We start from the raw sequence: 16029 nt of genomic DNA on the forward strand, positions 1-16029 counted from the left end.
AACATTGCTTACACGGCTGAGAGTCGGGGCAAACTGCCCGTATGTGTGTGTGACATGCACGAACAGTGCGTGCATGCTATCGATCCATATACTTTGAATATAAGCCTAAACGGGGATTATATATGCCTGTTATTTGTGTCCTCTTTTTAACAGCAACAAGCCTATGGCTACGTTCATACTACAGGTCTTAATGCACGAATCCGATTTTTTGTCATATCTGCGCACTAATTCGCAGTCCGACATGCGCTGAGCAAGACGACCCGCATGCGCAGAAGCATACAATCACACATGCTGGCTGTCATCTGTCATTCCAGGGATATCATATTTTGCTTATTAAAAAGAGGACACAAATAACAGGCATAAATAATCCCTGTACAGGTTTATATTCAAAGTATATGGATCGATAGCATGCACGCACTGTTCGTGCATGTCACACACACATACGAGCAGTTTGCCCCGACTCTCGGCCGTGTAAGCAATGTTGAAATATTGCTTATATGTAGCAGAGAGAAAACCGATCATTCTCAGGCGTATCCTCAAACCCTTTTTTTTTTTAATGACTTGTCAAGTCCGACCCTTCCTAAAAAGCCGTGTTCAAGGCAAGCTAGGCGCTAATAACGCACAGCTGCTTGATGTGTGATGGCGCGGTGTGGATTCTCTGTTAAGCTTGTTCGAAAAGAATATTAATTAAAAATGAATGAAAACTAAATACTATTGAATATGTCATTATTAACATTTTAAAAATTTAAGTGACGGGTAAAAATAGATTATGACCGGATTTTTATGACCCTGTCAGTCAAAATGACAGACAACGAAAAAGTCTAGCGCAACCTCTGTTGGGTGCAAATATCCCATAACACAACGCGGCTTGTAAATTTTATGAACAAATACGGCTTTCTTGTCAAATTTGGTGGGTGCGGCTTAGTCAAAAAAATTACAATCTGTGTGTATACTACATACATCGTAATAAACACACTTGAAGGTGGTCACACTGGTGGCCTATGGATTTTGGGCTCATGGTTGTTATGTCTGCCTCCCATAATTAAAAATATGCAAGTATTAAATACTTTTGAATGTATTTGGCTGTTTCTTTACATGTGCGTTGTTATTGGCTGTGTAAGCTCCCTCCCACTCAGCCCAAACAAGTGGCTCAAACTTACCCATGACCCAAAATAGACCCAACACAATGAAAACCGGATGGCTGGATGGTTACAGGCTTTTTAACATAATCTTTTCTAGGATGTTTCAGATAACTTAAAATGATGCACTTGAAAAATGTTGTGTGTAAATCTTTTAGAAGCCATCACGCGTAGCGTGTTTAGGTAAGTATCAACAAACGTTGTAAATAACGAAATCTTTGGCTGTTTCCGTCCACGTCTTCACACTTCATTCCTATAATATTGCAGTTTCTAGTTAGTACAAAGGAGCTAGACACAAGACAGGATATATGTTACAGGAAGTGCGAGGGTCGGCAAATAAGCGCTGATACTGCATAAAAGATGCTGCTGGTCGGTTGCCATGGCAAATCACCGGCAGATTCATCGACGACAAACGAAGACTGCGCCAACATCTATGAAGGAGAAAAACAGAGCAAAATTGTTATTTTTCACAGCAAAATCTTAAATGCTAACTGATTGCTTCTTCCGACTTAAAAAATGTCTCGGCTAAGGAAATAAAATATACAACATTCCCAATCTGGCAAGCATATTAGGAAAGTGTAATCAGTAGATTGCGGTCAGGGGTAGCTTGTGACAGCAGAATCCCATCCATACATCCATTTTCAACACCACTTTTCCAGGTTAGGGTCACGGGGTGCTGGAGCCCATCCCAGCTTACTACGGGTGCAAGTCAGACTACACCATTAACTGATCGCTAGTCAGACGAAGGGCATGGAGACAGGCAATCATTCTAATCTACACCGTCAGCGACTTCTGAAGAAACCTCACTGGGTTAACCATAGACATCATGTACCGTATTTTTCGGACTATAAATCGCAGTTTTTTTCCATAGTTTGGCTGGGGGTGCGACTTATACTCAGGAGCGACTTATGTGTGAAATTATTAACATATTATGATATCATTTGGAGTGGCACTGATGGTTTGGAAAACTTGTTAGCATGTTCTTTATGCTATAGTTATCTGAATAACTCTTAATAACTATGGCCACGTTCGTGTTCTGCCTTTGGCAATGTGTGTTCAATTGTATTATTGAGTTTTTTATATTCAAATGCATGCTTTTAGTTTGTGGCGCTTTCACGCCCACACGGGGGCGCACTCGCACTTGTTTACGCGGAGAAGAGCGCTCACACGCCAGAAGAAGACGGACAGCTACGCAGCTCTGAGTGAGTGGGCAAGTTAGCGAGAGAGAAACACGGTTGCTAACCTACGTTCATTGTTTATGCTTGTAAAATATATCTACAGAGGCAAAGCTTGTGTGCATCATCTTTTCTGTTGTTGTTGTGTGTTTTCCACCTGCGATTGGACACTTAGAGCCAGTTGTGTTGTTGTTTGAACGATGTGCTAATGCTAGCAAACGCATGCTAACCGTTTGTGTCATTGCTGTAATAGCACCTAATTATCATTTATTTACATTGATGCGAACCCGTTTGGTATGGAGGACGAAATTGATTCAGCAAATTATACGGACGTCCAGCATCGTCATTTGGGAGTTTAGCTCGCTGTATAGCCAGGATCGAGCCGTAGCGTCCTGGTGAGGACAGTATATTCGCATTTCGTTGTTCATTCATCATGTAACTTCAAAGTGTACACTTATTCAGCATGTTGTTCTCTATTGTATTTTTATATTAAATTGCCTTTCAAGATGAAATATCTGTTCTATGTGTTGGATTTTATCAAGCAAATTTCCCCCAAAAATGCGACTTATACTCCGGTGCGACTTATGTTTTTTTTCCCTCTTCGTTGGGCATGACTTATACTCCGGTGCGACTTATGTTTTTTTTCCCTCTTCGTTGGGCATTTTATGGCTGGCGCGACTTATACTCAGGTGCGACTTGTAGTCCGGAAAATACGGTATATAAAACTAGATGCATGATGTGCGCTGTGAGCCACTGGGGACAAGCGTCGGCACTTGTCAGTCATTTTGCGTAGGGGTCGTTCAATATCTATATTATATTAACGGGTAGAGGTGTGCAAAATTTCCGATTCTTAGATTATTCGCGATTCGGCCGTGGAAGATTCGAGAATGATTCACAAACATCCAAATTCCGATTATTGAAATATGCCAAGTAAAGCGGAAGTACAACACACTCAGCGCGCCGCGCGGACTTCGGGACGGAACGGAGCGGGAGTAGCTAAACATTATGCTTCTCATTAACCGGCCCCTCGGGTAATGCCAACGCTCAACTCACGGCTCTAGCTCAACTCATGCCACGAGATAAAAAAAACACAACAACATACCTGACTGCTGCCGAAAAGCTGCTACAAGTACAGCTAAGCTACATAATGTTACGGTAGACATCATTTATATAGGACTAGATGGATTATAGACTCGGTAGCGGTAGCAGCACATCTGCAAAAAGCTAGATGCGGGCGTTAGTAAACGGCCGCCATCTTAAAGCAGTAAACTTCCCTGCAATGCTGTTGTAGCGAACCTTCCAAGCAAACCTAATTAACTTTTTATCTAAAATACTCCTAAATCGGTAAAAAATTGACTTGAATCTATCTTTAAAATGGTTTTAAAACTTTCACATGTCAAAAGTAGACAAAAGGGAAATTATGGAATAACGGGAGCAATTTTAACAACTTTAACGGTTGGTTCACAACATTAAATTAATTGAATGTAGTTTAAAGCTGCTGATACAGAATGGGGACTGGAGTTTTTTTATTTAATGTTATTTTTGTATATTTGTTTACTGCTATATGTTAACTTGATACTGAAATAGTAGTTTGGTTCAGCCTGAGAGTATTTTTGAACAATTTTGGAACTAATGTACAAAACTTTATTTTATAAAAAAAAAAAAAATTAAAAAAAAAAAAAAAAAGGAGGGGGGTGCATCAATAATCGTTTTATAATCTAATCGGAGCCTCTGAATCGTAATCGTAATCGAATCGTTAGGTGCCCAAAGATTCCCAGCTCTATTAACGGGTAGCCGATAACATCACCCCATAAAAGCATTTTAAAATGATATCAGATAATATCAACAACGTTTTTTCATTATCAGTTTTGGGCCAGTATGCATGTTGCCTTCAAAGTGGATGTAGAAGCCTTCTGTCTTTGTACAAGGGTTAGTCACAGCTTTGCACAGCAGTTATAATTATTGACCAATAGATGTCTCTTAATAAACTAAGATGCTTGGGATTTGTTCTGCGAGCAGACCATATGCAGTCATGGTGCAAAAACGATATGAACAATAAATGATTAAAAATGTAATAAATATGTTAAGTCCAAGACCGCATATTTCGGTATCGGATTTTTTCAGTTGGACAGTACAGTCGGACAACTCTATTATAGTCAATTGAACATTGTCTATGAAATAGCTATAAATTGCTCAATTTTCAACTTGATTTTCAAATGGCTTGGTTTTTCATAAACGTCAGAGCTGCAGTAAACTACATACTTAAAAACAATGCTAGACTTTTTTTTTTTTTTTTTTTAACATCCAGCTTGCATAATAGCCACATTAACACGGTTTGTAATTAACTAACCTGCTCGTAAATCTGTCAAGAATTCAGCAAGTTTACAGGATTTTAGTGGAGAAGGTTACCGTATTTTCCGCACTATAAGGTTCATTTAAAAGTCTTCAATTTTCTCAAAAGCAGACAGTGGGCCTTATAATCTGAAGCGCTTTTTATATAGATCAATATTGGTTAATCATGGCATGACATTACGCTTAGCGCAGCACCATCTAGTGGAAGTATAATGCAACCCCAACTACTACTACTACTACTACTGCGCCTTATAATGTGGTGCGCTCTATGTATGAAAAGTTTTAAAATAGGCTATTCATTGAAGGTGCGCCTCATACTCTGATGCGCCTTACAGTGCAGAAAATACGGTACTCACCTCACATCTCCTTTACTAGAGCCCTCCATAGCCCTCCTAGTCCTTTTTGATGCTTAAATGTGTTTGTTTATATTATTCAAATTATAAATTTAGACACATAATGGATAAATCCTTTTGCTTATATTTTTATTTTCCTACAAAAAAATGTTTATTGGCTAACATGCTTCAACAGGGTAAGTTCAAGTTTGGCCCAGGCAAGTTAAGAAATAAAGGTAACTTGGAGCCCTGGGCTTTATAAATAATCGAAAAGATATCAATGCTGTTGCTGTCTACAATCCAAGTCATTACGATAACAGAAAAAATGTTTCATCGTGCCCATTTTTTCAGTTAATTAAGTGTACTAACCCCTTTTAAACCAAAAGCTGTCAAACGAGTCTTACATAAGAAAAAACCGTGTTAGGAGGTTGCCTGCTAATCATTCTTCTGTCCCTTTGATTCCAAAGGTTAACTAGATGAAAAACTGCAATTTCTAGAGAAATTAAACAATGGGGCTTTGCTGTGGTCGATACAGATCTATTAGGTCACTTCCTGTTGATTTGAAGACATTTGGGGGACACTTCCTGTTGATTTGAAGACATTTGGGCGACCCTTCTGTTGATTTGGGGAGATTTCGGGGACACGTCCTTTTAATATCAGGTCACTTCCTGTCTATTTGGGGACACATCCTGTTGATTTGGGGACATTGCGGGGACACGTTAGGTTACATGGCTGTCAATGGCATCGACTTACTTGGGTGCTAGTTGAATGTCAAAGAGCTAAGTTTTTGGTCAAAAATCACAACCACACAGGTTTTTTTGCCATTGAAAATGGGAAATTTGGACGTACAAGGCCATCAATGGCATGGACGTGCATGGCTGTCAATGGCATCCACTTACTTGGGCGCCAGCTGAGTGCCGATGGGCTGCCAAGGTAAATGGTAAAAAAAAAAAAAAATCACAAGGACCTATGTTTTCCAGCTATTGAAAAAGAATGGGAAATTTGGACATACATGGCTGTCAATGGCATCCCATTAGAAATGAACGGGCACTTTGTTGGCAGATTTTGGGGGAACCGTGAGTTTCTGCCAAATTCTGTGTACAACTTTTATGCCCCTTACTGTCCTGGAATTTTTTGAACTATGATTTATGTGAATTGGATAAAAAAAAAAAATTTAGTTGTTTTGCCTTTACGAGTAAACAAAGTTTTTCTGAGTCACCGTTTTGAACGGTGCCGATCGGTCAAATGGTTCGGGCTGTGCGGAGCGCTGCAGAAACGCATTTTTTAAAAAAAGGAATTTTGCTATATGGGCCTTTGACATGCAAAGCCCCATCGAACTATAAAAGAAAAATTAACACTTTGACAGTTGCATCACAGATGTCACTAAGTGTCATCCGACAAATTATGTCACTTGTGAATGGATGCGGACAGGACATAAATGAGTAAAAGAGTTGGTGACAAAATTTCCCGGACGCCACTGTCAAATAAAGTATGACCCAAGAATATAATAGAGCTCATTCAAGACCTCATCCAAGGCTCAAATTGTGTAATAAAGGGAAAAAAAAAATACTGATTATATCTTGTTAGCTAGCTTTCTATTTCTTGCAGGATAAAAAACATGGGCAGTGTCATATTTACCGTATTGGCCCAAGTACAAGACTGTGTTTTTTGCATTGAAATAACATTGAAAAAGAGGGGTCGTCTTATATTCACGGTCTAGACATTATACCTATTCACGACGCCAGATGGCGCCAGATATCATTGAAGCGATGTTCTGTAATGACAGATCTCAGCTTCTCTCAAGTTTACCCGGTTTCCAATTTTTTATTACAATGTTTTTCCTTATTCAGATTAGTTTCAAGACTACAGTTACAGTTAGACTTCACTTTGATGCTTAATGCAGTTATCGCAATTTTGTTGTTTTATCACAATAGATTGGTTTATTTACATTTCAAAAACCAGAAGCCATTCATTTACAAATGTGATTGCACTTTAGTTTACATATTTAAATGTTCAGATATTAAGATTTGAATGAAGGAAAATAACATGTTTTTTTTCTCAAGTATATTGTTATAATCATTTGTTTCGGATGTACTGTAATTATTTTCTGTATATAAATTACTTTGGTGTTCAAAAAGTCTTCAAGTCTTTCAAACTTGAGGCTTGAAAAAGAGGGGGTCGTCTTATATTCGGGCCAATATGGTTGTTACACCCAGATCTACAGTGTGTACAACGCTCAAAGAAAACTATATTATCCTTCAGACTAACTATTGATTTCAAAATGCTCCATGTTCATTTAAAACATGGTGGCTTTTTTTTTTCGGTCCATTTGATTTTTGGGTTTTTCGGTTACTTATTTTTGGGTTTTTAGGCTACTTCCTGATTCATGGAGAATGACATGAGACTTTGACTGAAGTTGGAAGTTTGACATATCTGTTTTCGCCTAGATTTAAATCAAAATATATTAAATAACTAATCAGGTCACCAAACAACAAATTTCAGGTCAAATCTGCCAAATTAATTAACTCAACAACTTCAAGATGACCACAAGCACATATTTTTACCTGTGCATATCATTCCTGGTAGCACTGAAGGTTATAGATTCTCTGGGATGTTGACAAGTTGGACGGAGCCGTCATCGGACTGATGTTGGTGTTTTCCACACCAATAGTCAATGAGCCCACCGCAGGTTGAGTGCTACCCCATTGGATGTAACAGCTGCCCTGTGGAGGACTCTGGTGGGAGGAGTGCGCAAGCGCCAGGGGCTGTGTGTACATGCAGCTGCTTTGATTGGCTGCCTGCTTTGCATGGTCTAGCCCGTTGACTGCCCTTGGCCAGGGTCCGGCAGAGGGGAATGTTTGGCTTTCAGGAACTGGACCGTTGTGCGTGACAGCCTGATGGCACTGTGACCACGATGGAGGAAATGTTGTAAGGTCAGGGAGTGCAGCATTTGGGTTAATAAAGTCATTGCAAGGAACTTGTGGTATCACAGAGTAGCTATTATTTTGATGGTGTTGAACCGGCTGCTGCTGCTGTCCAAGTCCTGAAAAGTGAACAGGACCACCAACAGCAGACAAATCAGGCACAATAAGTTCTGGAAGTTCTATTTCTGGGCTGAAAATGTTATGGAGTTGCAGCTGCTGAAGAGGAGCCTTGAGCTCATTTGCGGGACCTGGCAAGGGCCCACAGTGGGAAAGTTTCTTTGCACTGTTGTATGTCGGAGCAGATTCTGCTGAGATTTCCCCGGAGTAGAAGCTGTTTTTTTGTGGGATAATCCCACCCTGTGATGGTATCGGGAACTGCTGTGGCGGCAGCATTAAAGCATCTTGCTTCAGGCAAGAGGCAGGGCATTCTTGGGCATTCTCCTTGTACAAAACAGAATCGATGTGGTCAAATATCTCACACAGGAGGACGTTGTCCAGATCGGACCTCATGGTCTCTTGCTGATAACCCTCCTCACCCAACCGCTTGAGAGACTCTTTAAACTGCATCAGCTCAGAATCGTTGATCACCAGGTCATTCAGGGTGCCACCAAAATCACCATTCTGCGCCATATCCCGCAGATTATCGATCACAGTCATCGCCGACTGCTTGGCCTCCTCTTTAACCACGGGTGGGGCACTGGAAGTGGCTGCCACGCCAGTTTCTTGCCAAGCGTTACTAGGCACACTCACCAGTGCACGGCTGTCCCTGAAGATCTGATCCACAGGTAAGGTCTCTTCTACCGTCTGGTTGTAGGCGGACTCATCCTGCCTGAGGAAGCAGTCCAATAGTGAGCGGGGGGGCTGTGTATCCTTGCTGGTGTCCATGTCACCATTGTTGTTGAATTTATTGTTGAATTGTGTCTGTGCCAGGTTTATTGTTGGGCCACTGTTGTAAAGCACACCCTCGCCTGTGGTGAAGCTGAAAGGCAGCCCCAAACTCCTCTGGCGGAGGTACTCCTCACCCTCGGCGTTCCTACAGCACACAAACCAAAAGTCATGTGAAGATGTTACATATCAAATTAGAAAAATGTAGAGAGGCATCTTAAACTGGACACTAAGGCTGCAGCTATCGAATATTTTAGTAATGGAGTATTCGACTGAAAATTCTATCGATTAATCGAGTAATCAGATAAAACATTTTTTTAGGTAAAGAGCAATTATAACTTTTAGATCCTATATATATATATATATATATATATATATATATATATATATATATATATATATATATATATATATATAAAATATATATATATTTCTTTTTGAGTTCTTGCAGTGTTCAAAATATATGTATGATACATGCTGTATTGGAGCACATTAGGGACCAGTGCTACTTGGTGTTTTTACAGCAATGACCACTGAGCTAAAGTTGACAGTTAGCTTTATTATGTTTTTATTTTACACCCTCATCACTCTAAAGCGGTATGTTTTTAAAGATTATAAAAAGCCTGTATTTAAGACACGTTAGCCACGCATCGACAGTAGTCATAATTAATAGAAACCTAGCCCGCCGCAGGGCTAATGTTACGTGAGCAAGGGACAGTAATTGTTAATTAGTAACGTTAGTAACATTAATCTTATTTATTAGCGCTGAGAAGTCTACTGCTTTAAGATGGCGGCTGTTTACTAACGCTGCAAAGTCCGTCATTTTGCATCTAGTTCTATATACTTGTGACATCTATGAGATGCAACAGACACTACCTGCTACCACCGTAGCATTATGCGGGCGTAGTTTTTAGCAATGTTAGCAAAATTTGTAGCGGTTGTCGACTGTAGTCAGGTATTATTGCTTATTCCTTTACGCACTGCGCGTTGTCCCGCATTAAAAGTAGTCCGGGCAAAACGTGATGCTCAGAGCTGGCAAAATTAAATGATTCCTCGAGGCGAATAAAATTACTCGGATGAGCTTTTAAACTCGAGTTGCTTGAGTATTCGTTTCAGCTCTACTAGAGACATGGAGAAATTAAATCAAACTGCATTATAGATGTCTTTCTTTTGCAGATAGTTTTGCAGAGAGCTAAAAATAAATGTAATATAGTCACATTTCTTTATAAATGATTATTTTAGGGTTTGGAATCATATTTATTTCACTCTCTAATATATATTTGTTCAACATCTTACGTAATAAGCTATGGAATTTGTTGTATATGTTTTTAAAGCTATAACATACTAACAAACAGAACAATCTTACATTACAAAGGGAACCTCGGACTTAAAGATTTGTAGCCTCTAATAAGCCAAAATTGTCCTCTAATACCAAAATATGTAATTAGAAACACATATTATTGCTTTTGATTGAAAACTCTAATATTTAGTACATGTTTTGACCTACGGAGGGCGCCATGTTTTAAGTGCACAATGCACGCTGGGGGTGATGACGCGTTGATGACGTGATGGACTGGGAGAATAGGTGTGCCAGCTAGTGCGCGAATCTAGTATGACGACTGGCATGACTTTGTCACATTCTGGTGCTGGTCAGATTGTTTTCTTACAGAGATGTGGGTTGAGTTCCCAACGTCGTACCTGCATCGAATTCCAGCTCATCAGCAGTGTCTTTAAACCGATCCTAGGCGACATTTTTTTAAATTGATTCCGACCTACTGCCAGGACCCTTTTGTGTCTCCCTTTTTGCGATCGTGTGTTTTTTTGTGTGTTCAATTAACCCTTTTACGCAATCCCTATGTTATTGTTGTCTGCTTGCTGTCTGAAGTGAGCCGCATTTTCTAATTCCGTCAAGCCACCAGCACTTTCTTTTCATTTGTGTTTCCCTTTCAGGTTTTACTGCACAGACAGACAATGCGTGTGGGTTGAGATTGCTTTATAAGCGATATGGCGATGGGCCTGCATAGGGTCGATTGCCGACGGGCTTACACTCACAAGTGATTCACACGGTTACTGGTTTCTAGATCACAGACCTGATTTGTGTACACTCCACCCCTCCCAATCACTTATCTTAGAGAGTCCCCACCTCCATCCTCTTCTTTCCCTGGGCAACAGCCCCCCCCACATGGTGTCAACCGGAAATACATCTAGCTGACGATAGCTCCAACATATTCACAGCTAGTCTAGGCGTTCAATGTATTGTTGTTGTTTGTGTTTCTTTTTCTTCTTTTCTTGTGTTTCTTTTCTTTTCTTCTGTTCCCCCATAACCCCTTCCTGTTTGCTGCTTTGTCATAATAAACGAGGTATGTTGAGTGATCACAATGGGAGTATGTCATACTCTCAGTGTGAAACATTAAAACTGTTAGGACCAACCGGACACTTAGACTTCCATTCTCCGTGTCAAACAGCTGAACAGGACAAGTTTAAATGAGATTGCTTTATAAGGAAAATCATTATTTTAACAACACGTAGAAGTATTTTCCTGTGGTCTATGCGCTCGTCTGTCGCACGGGAAACGTGGGTTTGAATCCCGCTGGAGACCTTCATTTAATTGCTTTTGCTGCTCGATGTGGAAATACGGCAGCGCTGCCCAGTGACGTCACAGCCCAGAGTGCATTGCGTCATCAACAACAATGGCGACCTACTAGTTAAACACATTTTTAAAATTTTATAAAAACGAAAACATTAAAAGGGGTTTGAATATCAAATTATTATAACTCATACTAACATTTATCTTTCAAAAACTACAAGTCTTTCTGTCCGTGGTTCCCTTTAAGACAACCCTTGTCTGTTACATCTTATATTTATGCACGTTATGTATATATTTCTTTGCAATAAATCACAAAACATAAAGTTTCTTATTAGGATTGTGAAAGGATGAAAGACATATGTATGACAATGGTGACTAGCAGACATGCCAAAACCCATCAGGCAGCTTTGTGTAATCTTGTCACTGAAAAACAAAACGCCACCAACATCTTGTTTGTTAATGAGCGATATCATCCTGTAGATGTTTGGATATGGGAATAGAAGTAATAATTATATGGCTGAACTTTCTGAAAATGTAAAACCTAGTCATCAAGAACGCTCTATCATGGTCATGCTAACGAGATAGTTTTAGCTCTGATGGCCACGCTTCCCTGCAATAGACAAGGAGGCAGGACATTTGGAGGCCCTAAGCAAAATAATGCCAAGGGGCCCATATTTTTGGCCAACCATTTCGTCACAGTGTACTGTGAAACGCACACATGCAATCCATTCCATACGTCCATATTTTGTATATTAATCATATTTTGTTGCACTGCATACTTCAAACTTCTCACCCCAAATGACATGTAATGACAAGAAAATGGACGTTTGCATGGATAAACGGCAATGCGCGCCACATTATTCACGATGCTCTATTAACAACATATAAAATGATGTTACCAGATTGGGGGCCCTCTTGTGGTCAGGGGCCCTAAACAGCTGCATCGTCTGTGTATAGGCTGGGCCGGCCTTGCAAGGAGGTCTTATATAATAGGTGTTGTCACCAAATCCATAATATTTTAACTACAGTTAACTGTACCATTATCATTATAAAGTAATATTACTTGAAACATGCCTTTTGACAATTAGCATTCGCTATATACACTTTATACATCAGATCAAATTCTACCTGGCAGCAGTGTTCCTGTCAAGTGAAGAAATAACAAACTATAAATTGATAAAACAGATAATGTTTTATTTTGCTGGCAGTTTATAATCATTATTATTATTATTATCATTATTATTTTTGTATTGGAAAAATGTATCAAAATCTGAAGAAATCAGAAGATAAACCTCATTCCAGACTGCATTTTGAAATGTGAATTTGCTTTGAGTAAAAAGTAAAACAACACTCACAGCATCGCTCGCTGATACGAGATGATGAAGTCAGGTCTTCCTCCTTTGTAGATCAACTTGGCGTTAGCTTTGACCCAAATCCAGCTTCCTGACTTAGTCAGGAGACGAAAAACTGTCAGGCCGCTTTCTCCAGTTTTGATCACTGTAAAATGTGCATGTGCAAACACACACAGACACACAAACACGCAGACAGTGTTCTGCAGTTAGAAGTGATAGCAAAATAGGTGTGTTTCAAACCACATTGCCAAGTATGGAAATTGTCTGACATACTGCGTGTGTGATTGTCAGCAACGTGCATCATGTCGGCAGCATGGATAAACTGGTAGCCGGAGCCTTTCATGCAGAGCTCAGTCTCCGAGTAGCCCAAAATAATCTTACCCCTAAAGAGAAAGAGCCAAGGTCAAAATTTCCCAGAAGAAACGTAAAAACAAAAAGGTTTGGGAAATTGGAGCATTCTGCGCCACCTGCTGTCAACGCCCAAAGGCGTAAAGTCTAGCTTGTGCTTTGTTTGAAAGAGCAACATTTTTGAACGGATCTCCACAATGGATGGAGACTGGACAGGCATGGCGATGGAGAAGAGCGCGAGCTGCGGTTTAATCTGTGACCCGTTGTCCCTGAAGATATTTTGGCCATACAGGTACTTGAGTCGTCCGTGGAACTTGAGAGCCTGGCGTAAAGATGATAGGATGAAACCATACAATTACCGTGAATGAAGCTACAGTGCTTAGGATGTTTGTATCTGATGGCGTTTCTCACTAAAAAGCCAGACGAGTTGTCCAGGAGGCAACGAAAGCGACACACAAAACTTCTTTCCAGAAATGACGAGTTCTCTGGAGGGAGTTGATCAGGATTGTAGTACTCTGCTTTCATGCATTCCTCCAAGCCTGACAATGCAAAAATGCTTACATCACTTTACTTTTCTAGTTTCTAGTAAAAATGTGAGTACTGTCTATCATTTTACTTCAAATATTCCACCACAAGTTTGTGAAATGGATACAAAATAATTGAGTATTTCTCTCTTTGCAAATATAACAACCTCAAAACCTCTGGGAATACTTTTTCACCTGTTTTCACCTGAAAATGTTGAGAGATCCAAGATCACAAACCTTCTCCGGCGGTGTCAGGTGGGTTTAAAGCAAAGTGGAGGTTCTGCCTGAATGTAGCGCGGTCATCAGTGTGGATGAGCTCGAAAACGCTCTGGTGAACGACGTCCGACTGCGAAGCAAACCATTACAGACTTTTTTGTCAGTCGCTCTCATTCAACTGAATGGTGAAAAAAACTTAAAGCGGAAGTTCAGAATTTTTTACATTAGGCTTAATCTTCGAGTTAGCGGGGGTTTAATTAGTTGGTGGAGATGATTTCAACAAATTCTGCTCAGTTTGTATTTTATTTGTAAGTTTCAGGGCTCCGGAGTGGCTAAGCTAGCACGGGTCAAATGTGCTGACTTAGCTTGCCAATAAAAAAACGATCTGGATCTACAAACAGATCCAACATAGTCAAATAAATTCAAAATGTAGATCAATGTTCCAAAACACCCATGCAGCCAAAACAATGTCACACCAAACTGCTGTAATTCATTTAATTCTGCAGGACTATTTTTTAAAGATGCGTAATACGACTACCATAATTTCCCAAATATAACGCACACCCGTGTATAACGCGCACCCCAACTTTACCTGTAAAATCTAGGGGAAATTCTTGTTCCCGTGTATAAAGCGCACCATAATTTTAGCACCAATAAATATGAGTCTCATGTCTCAAACTTTTATAAAGTAAGCGGTTGCAGAATTTTTTAATTCTTTTGTCAAATGTTTTTGTTTTTTGTTTTTGTTTTTTTAATGGAATATTAATTTTATGTGGTAAAATATCACAGTATACGATAATAATTTTCACAAAATAAGGAGTTGTAGCGAGTTTTAACAAAATTCACCAGTGGAACTAATGTTGGCAAGTTGTGTAGTTCCCAGGGGAAAGAGTTTAATTACGGGAACAGCCGGGTGTAAACAAACGTCCCATAAGTTGCGTGCAAGACGTATGTTGTTACTTTGTGAGTTTCAATGTCAATAAAACAACGCATCTCTGTGGCTCTGTGGTTCGACACTCCTCCTCAGACTCCTGTCCTAGCTCGCCACACGGTGAACACTTATACGAAATGGATCGCCGAATACGTTTTCTTCAAGACAACATCGCTGTGTGCCGGCATGTTGCGCCGACAAGGTAAGAAAAATGTACCGGTACCGGACGAATAGTACAAAAAAAGCATTTTAATTTTATTAGATTTGAAAAATATCACCATGAAAACAATTATTTACAACGTGAAAGTTGATTATTATATCACTGTAGTTCAGTAGGTAATATTGAGCTGGTCCATGCTTACACTGGAACATGAATCATGATGAATTTTTTCAGTCTCTGTCCTTGTACTCGTGTATAACGCGCACCCATGATTTTACAAGTAAATTTTGGGGAAAAAAGTGCACGTTATACTCGGGAAATTACGGTACAATAAAGAAGAGTGCTTCGGACACTCGTGCTCATGCTGCATTCGAGGAAGGTGGGAATGACTTATCCCGCTCGGATGGTACCAGTTGCGACCTCAAAGCATTGCAGACGAATATAAACAGTCAAAAGATAATTTGACCTCCAGAAAAACCTGCCTTCTCGTAAGTGATCGAATAGTGGAGGCGTTCCAATGATTTTTTTTTCAGAACAGAGGTTGGAAACTTTGACTTCCCACCTTCCTTGAATGCAGCATCAGTCTGCTGAGTTAACTGACGGCTGGCAACATGGCGAAATGTACATTTAGAGGCTGTGGAAACAGACAGAAGAAATGAGCAAAGCAAAGTTTCCACAAATTCTCTATGAAGAACGAGGAACAATATAAACTGGTTGCTTGCTGCTGGCTACGACATAAGAAAATCAGCAGTGAAAAACACTGATGTGATTCGCTCTGCTCCTCTGCAGAGCTGCTGGATTAAATATGTTGCCATTTACTGACCTGCAATGGTAAGTTTTAATAACTTTATCCTGAAAACATAGCCAATACTATTGATTGCATGGGTCATCGATGATTTTCATGTGTGCTTATGTTGTTTTTTATTGGCATGCTAAGACAGCCCAACTGACTCGCGCTAGCTTAGCCAATTAGGAGCCCTGAAACTAAAAAATAACTAACAAACTACATGGAATTTGTTGAAATCAATTCTACCGACTAATTAAACCCTCGCTAACTTGAAGATTAAGCTTGATGTAAAAAAAATTCTGAACTCCCCCTTTAAG

General features: G+C 39.8%; 1 protein-coding gene across 1 annotated transcript in view; it reads right to left on the minus strand.

Annotated features, from left to right (window-relative positions):
- Positions 1-450: 450 nt before the first annotated feature.
- LOC130926739 (aryl hydrocarbon receptor-like) overlaps positions 451-16029 on the minus strand; it is a 68757-nt gene continuing 53178 nt past the window's right edge. The window contains exons 5-11 of the mRNA XM_057851873.1: positions 13856-13964; positions 13506-13633; positions 13214-13416; positions 13020-13129; positions 12750-12891; positions 7563-8955; positions 451-1570 (exon numbers count right to left, since the gene is read on the minus strand). Coding sequence (XP_057707856.1) covers positions 7572-8955; positions 12750-12891; positions 13020-13129; positions 13214-13416; positions 13506-13633; positions 13856-13964 — 2076 coding nt within the window. The 3' untranslated portion in view covers positions 451-1570; positions 7563-7571. The remainder of the gene's footprint in view (positions 1571-7562; positions 8956-12749; positions 12892-13019; positions 13130-13213; positions 13417-13505; positions 13634-13855; positions 13965-16029) is intronic.

This window comes from Corythoichthys intestinalis, chromosome 12 (assembly GCF_030265065.1).
Source record: "Corythoichthys intestinalis isolate RoL2023-P3 chromosome 12, ASM3026506v1, whole genome shotgun sequence".
NCBI lineage: Eukaryota > Metazoa > Chordata > Actinopteri > Syngnathiformes > Syngnathidae > Corythoichthys > Corythoichthys intestinalis.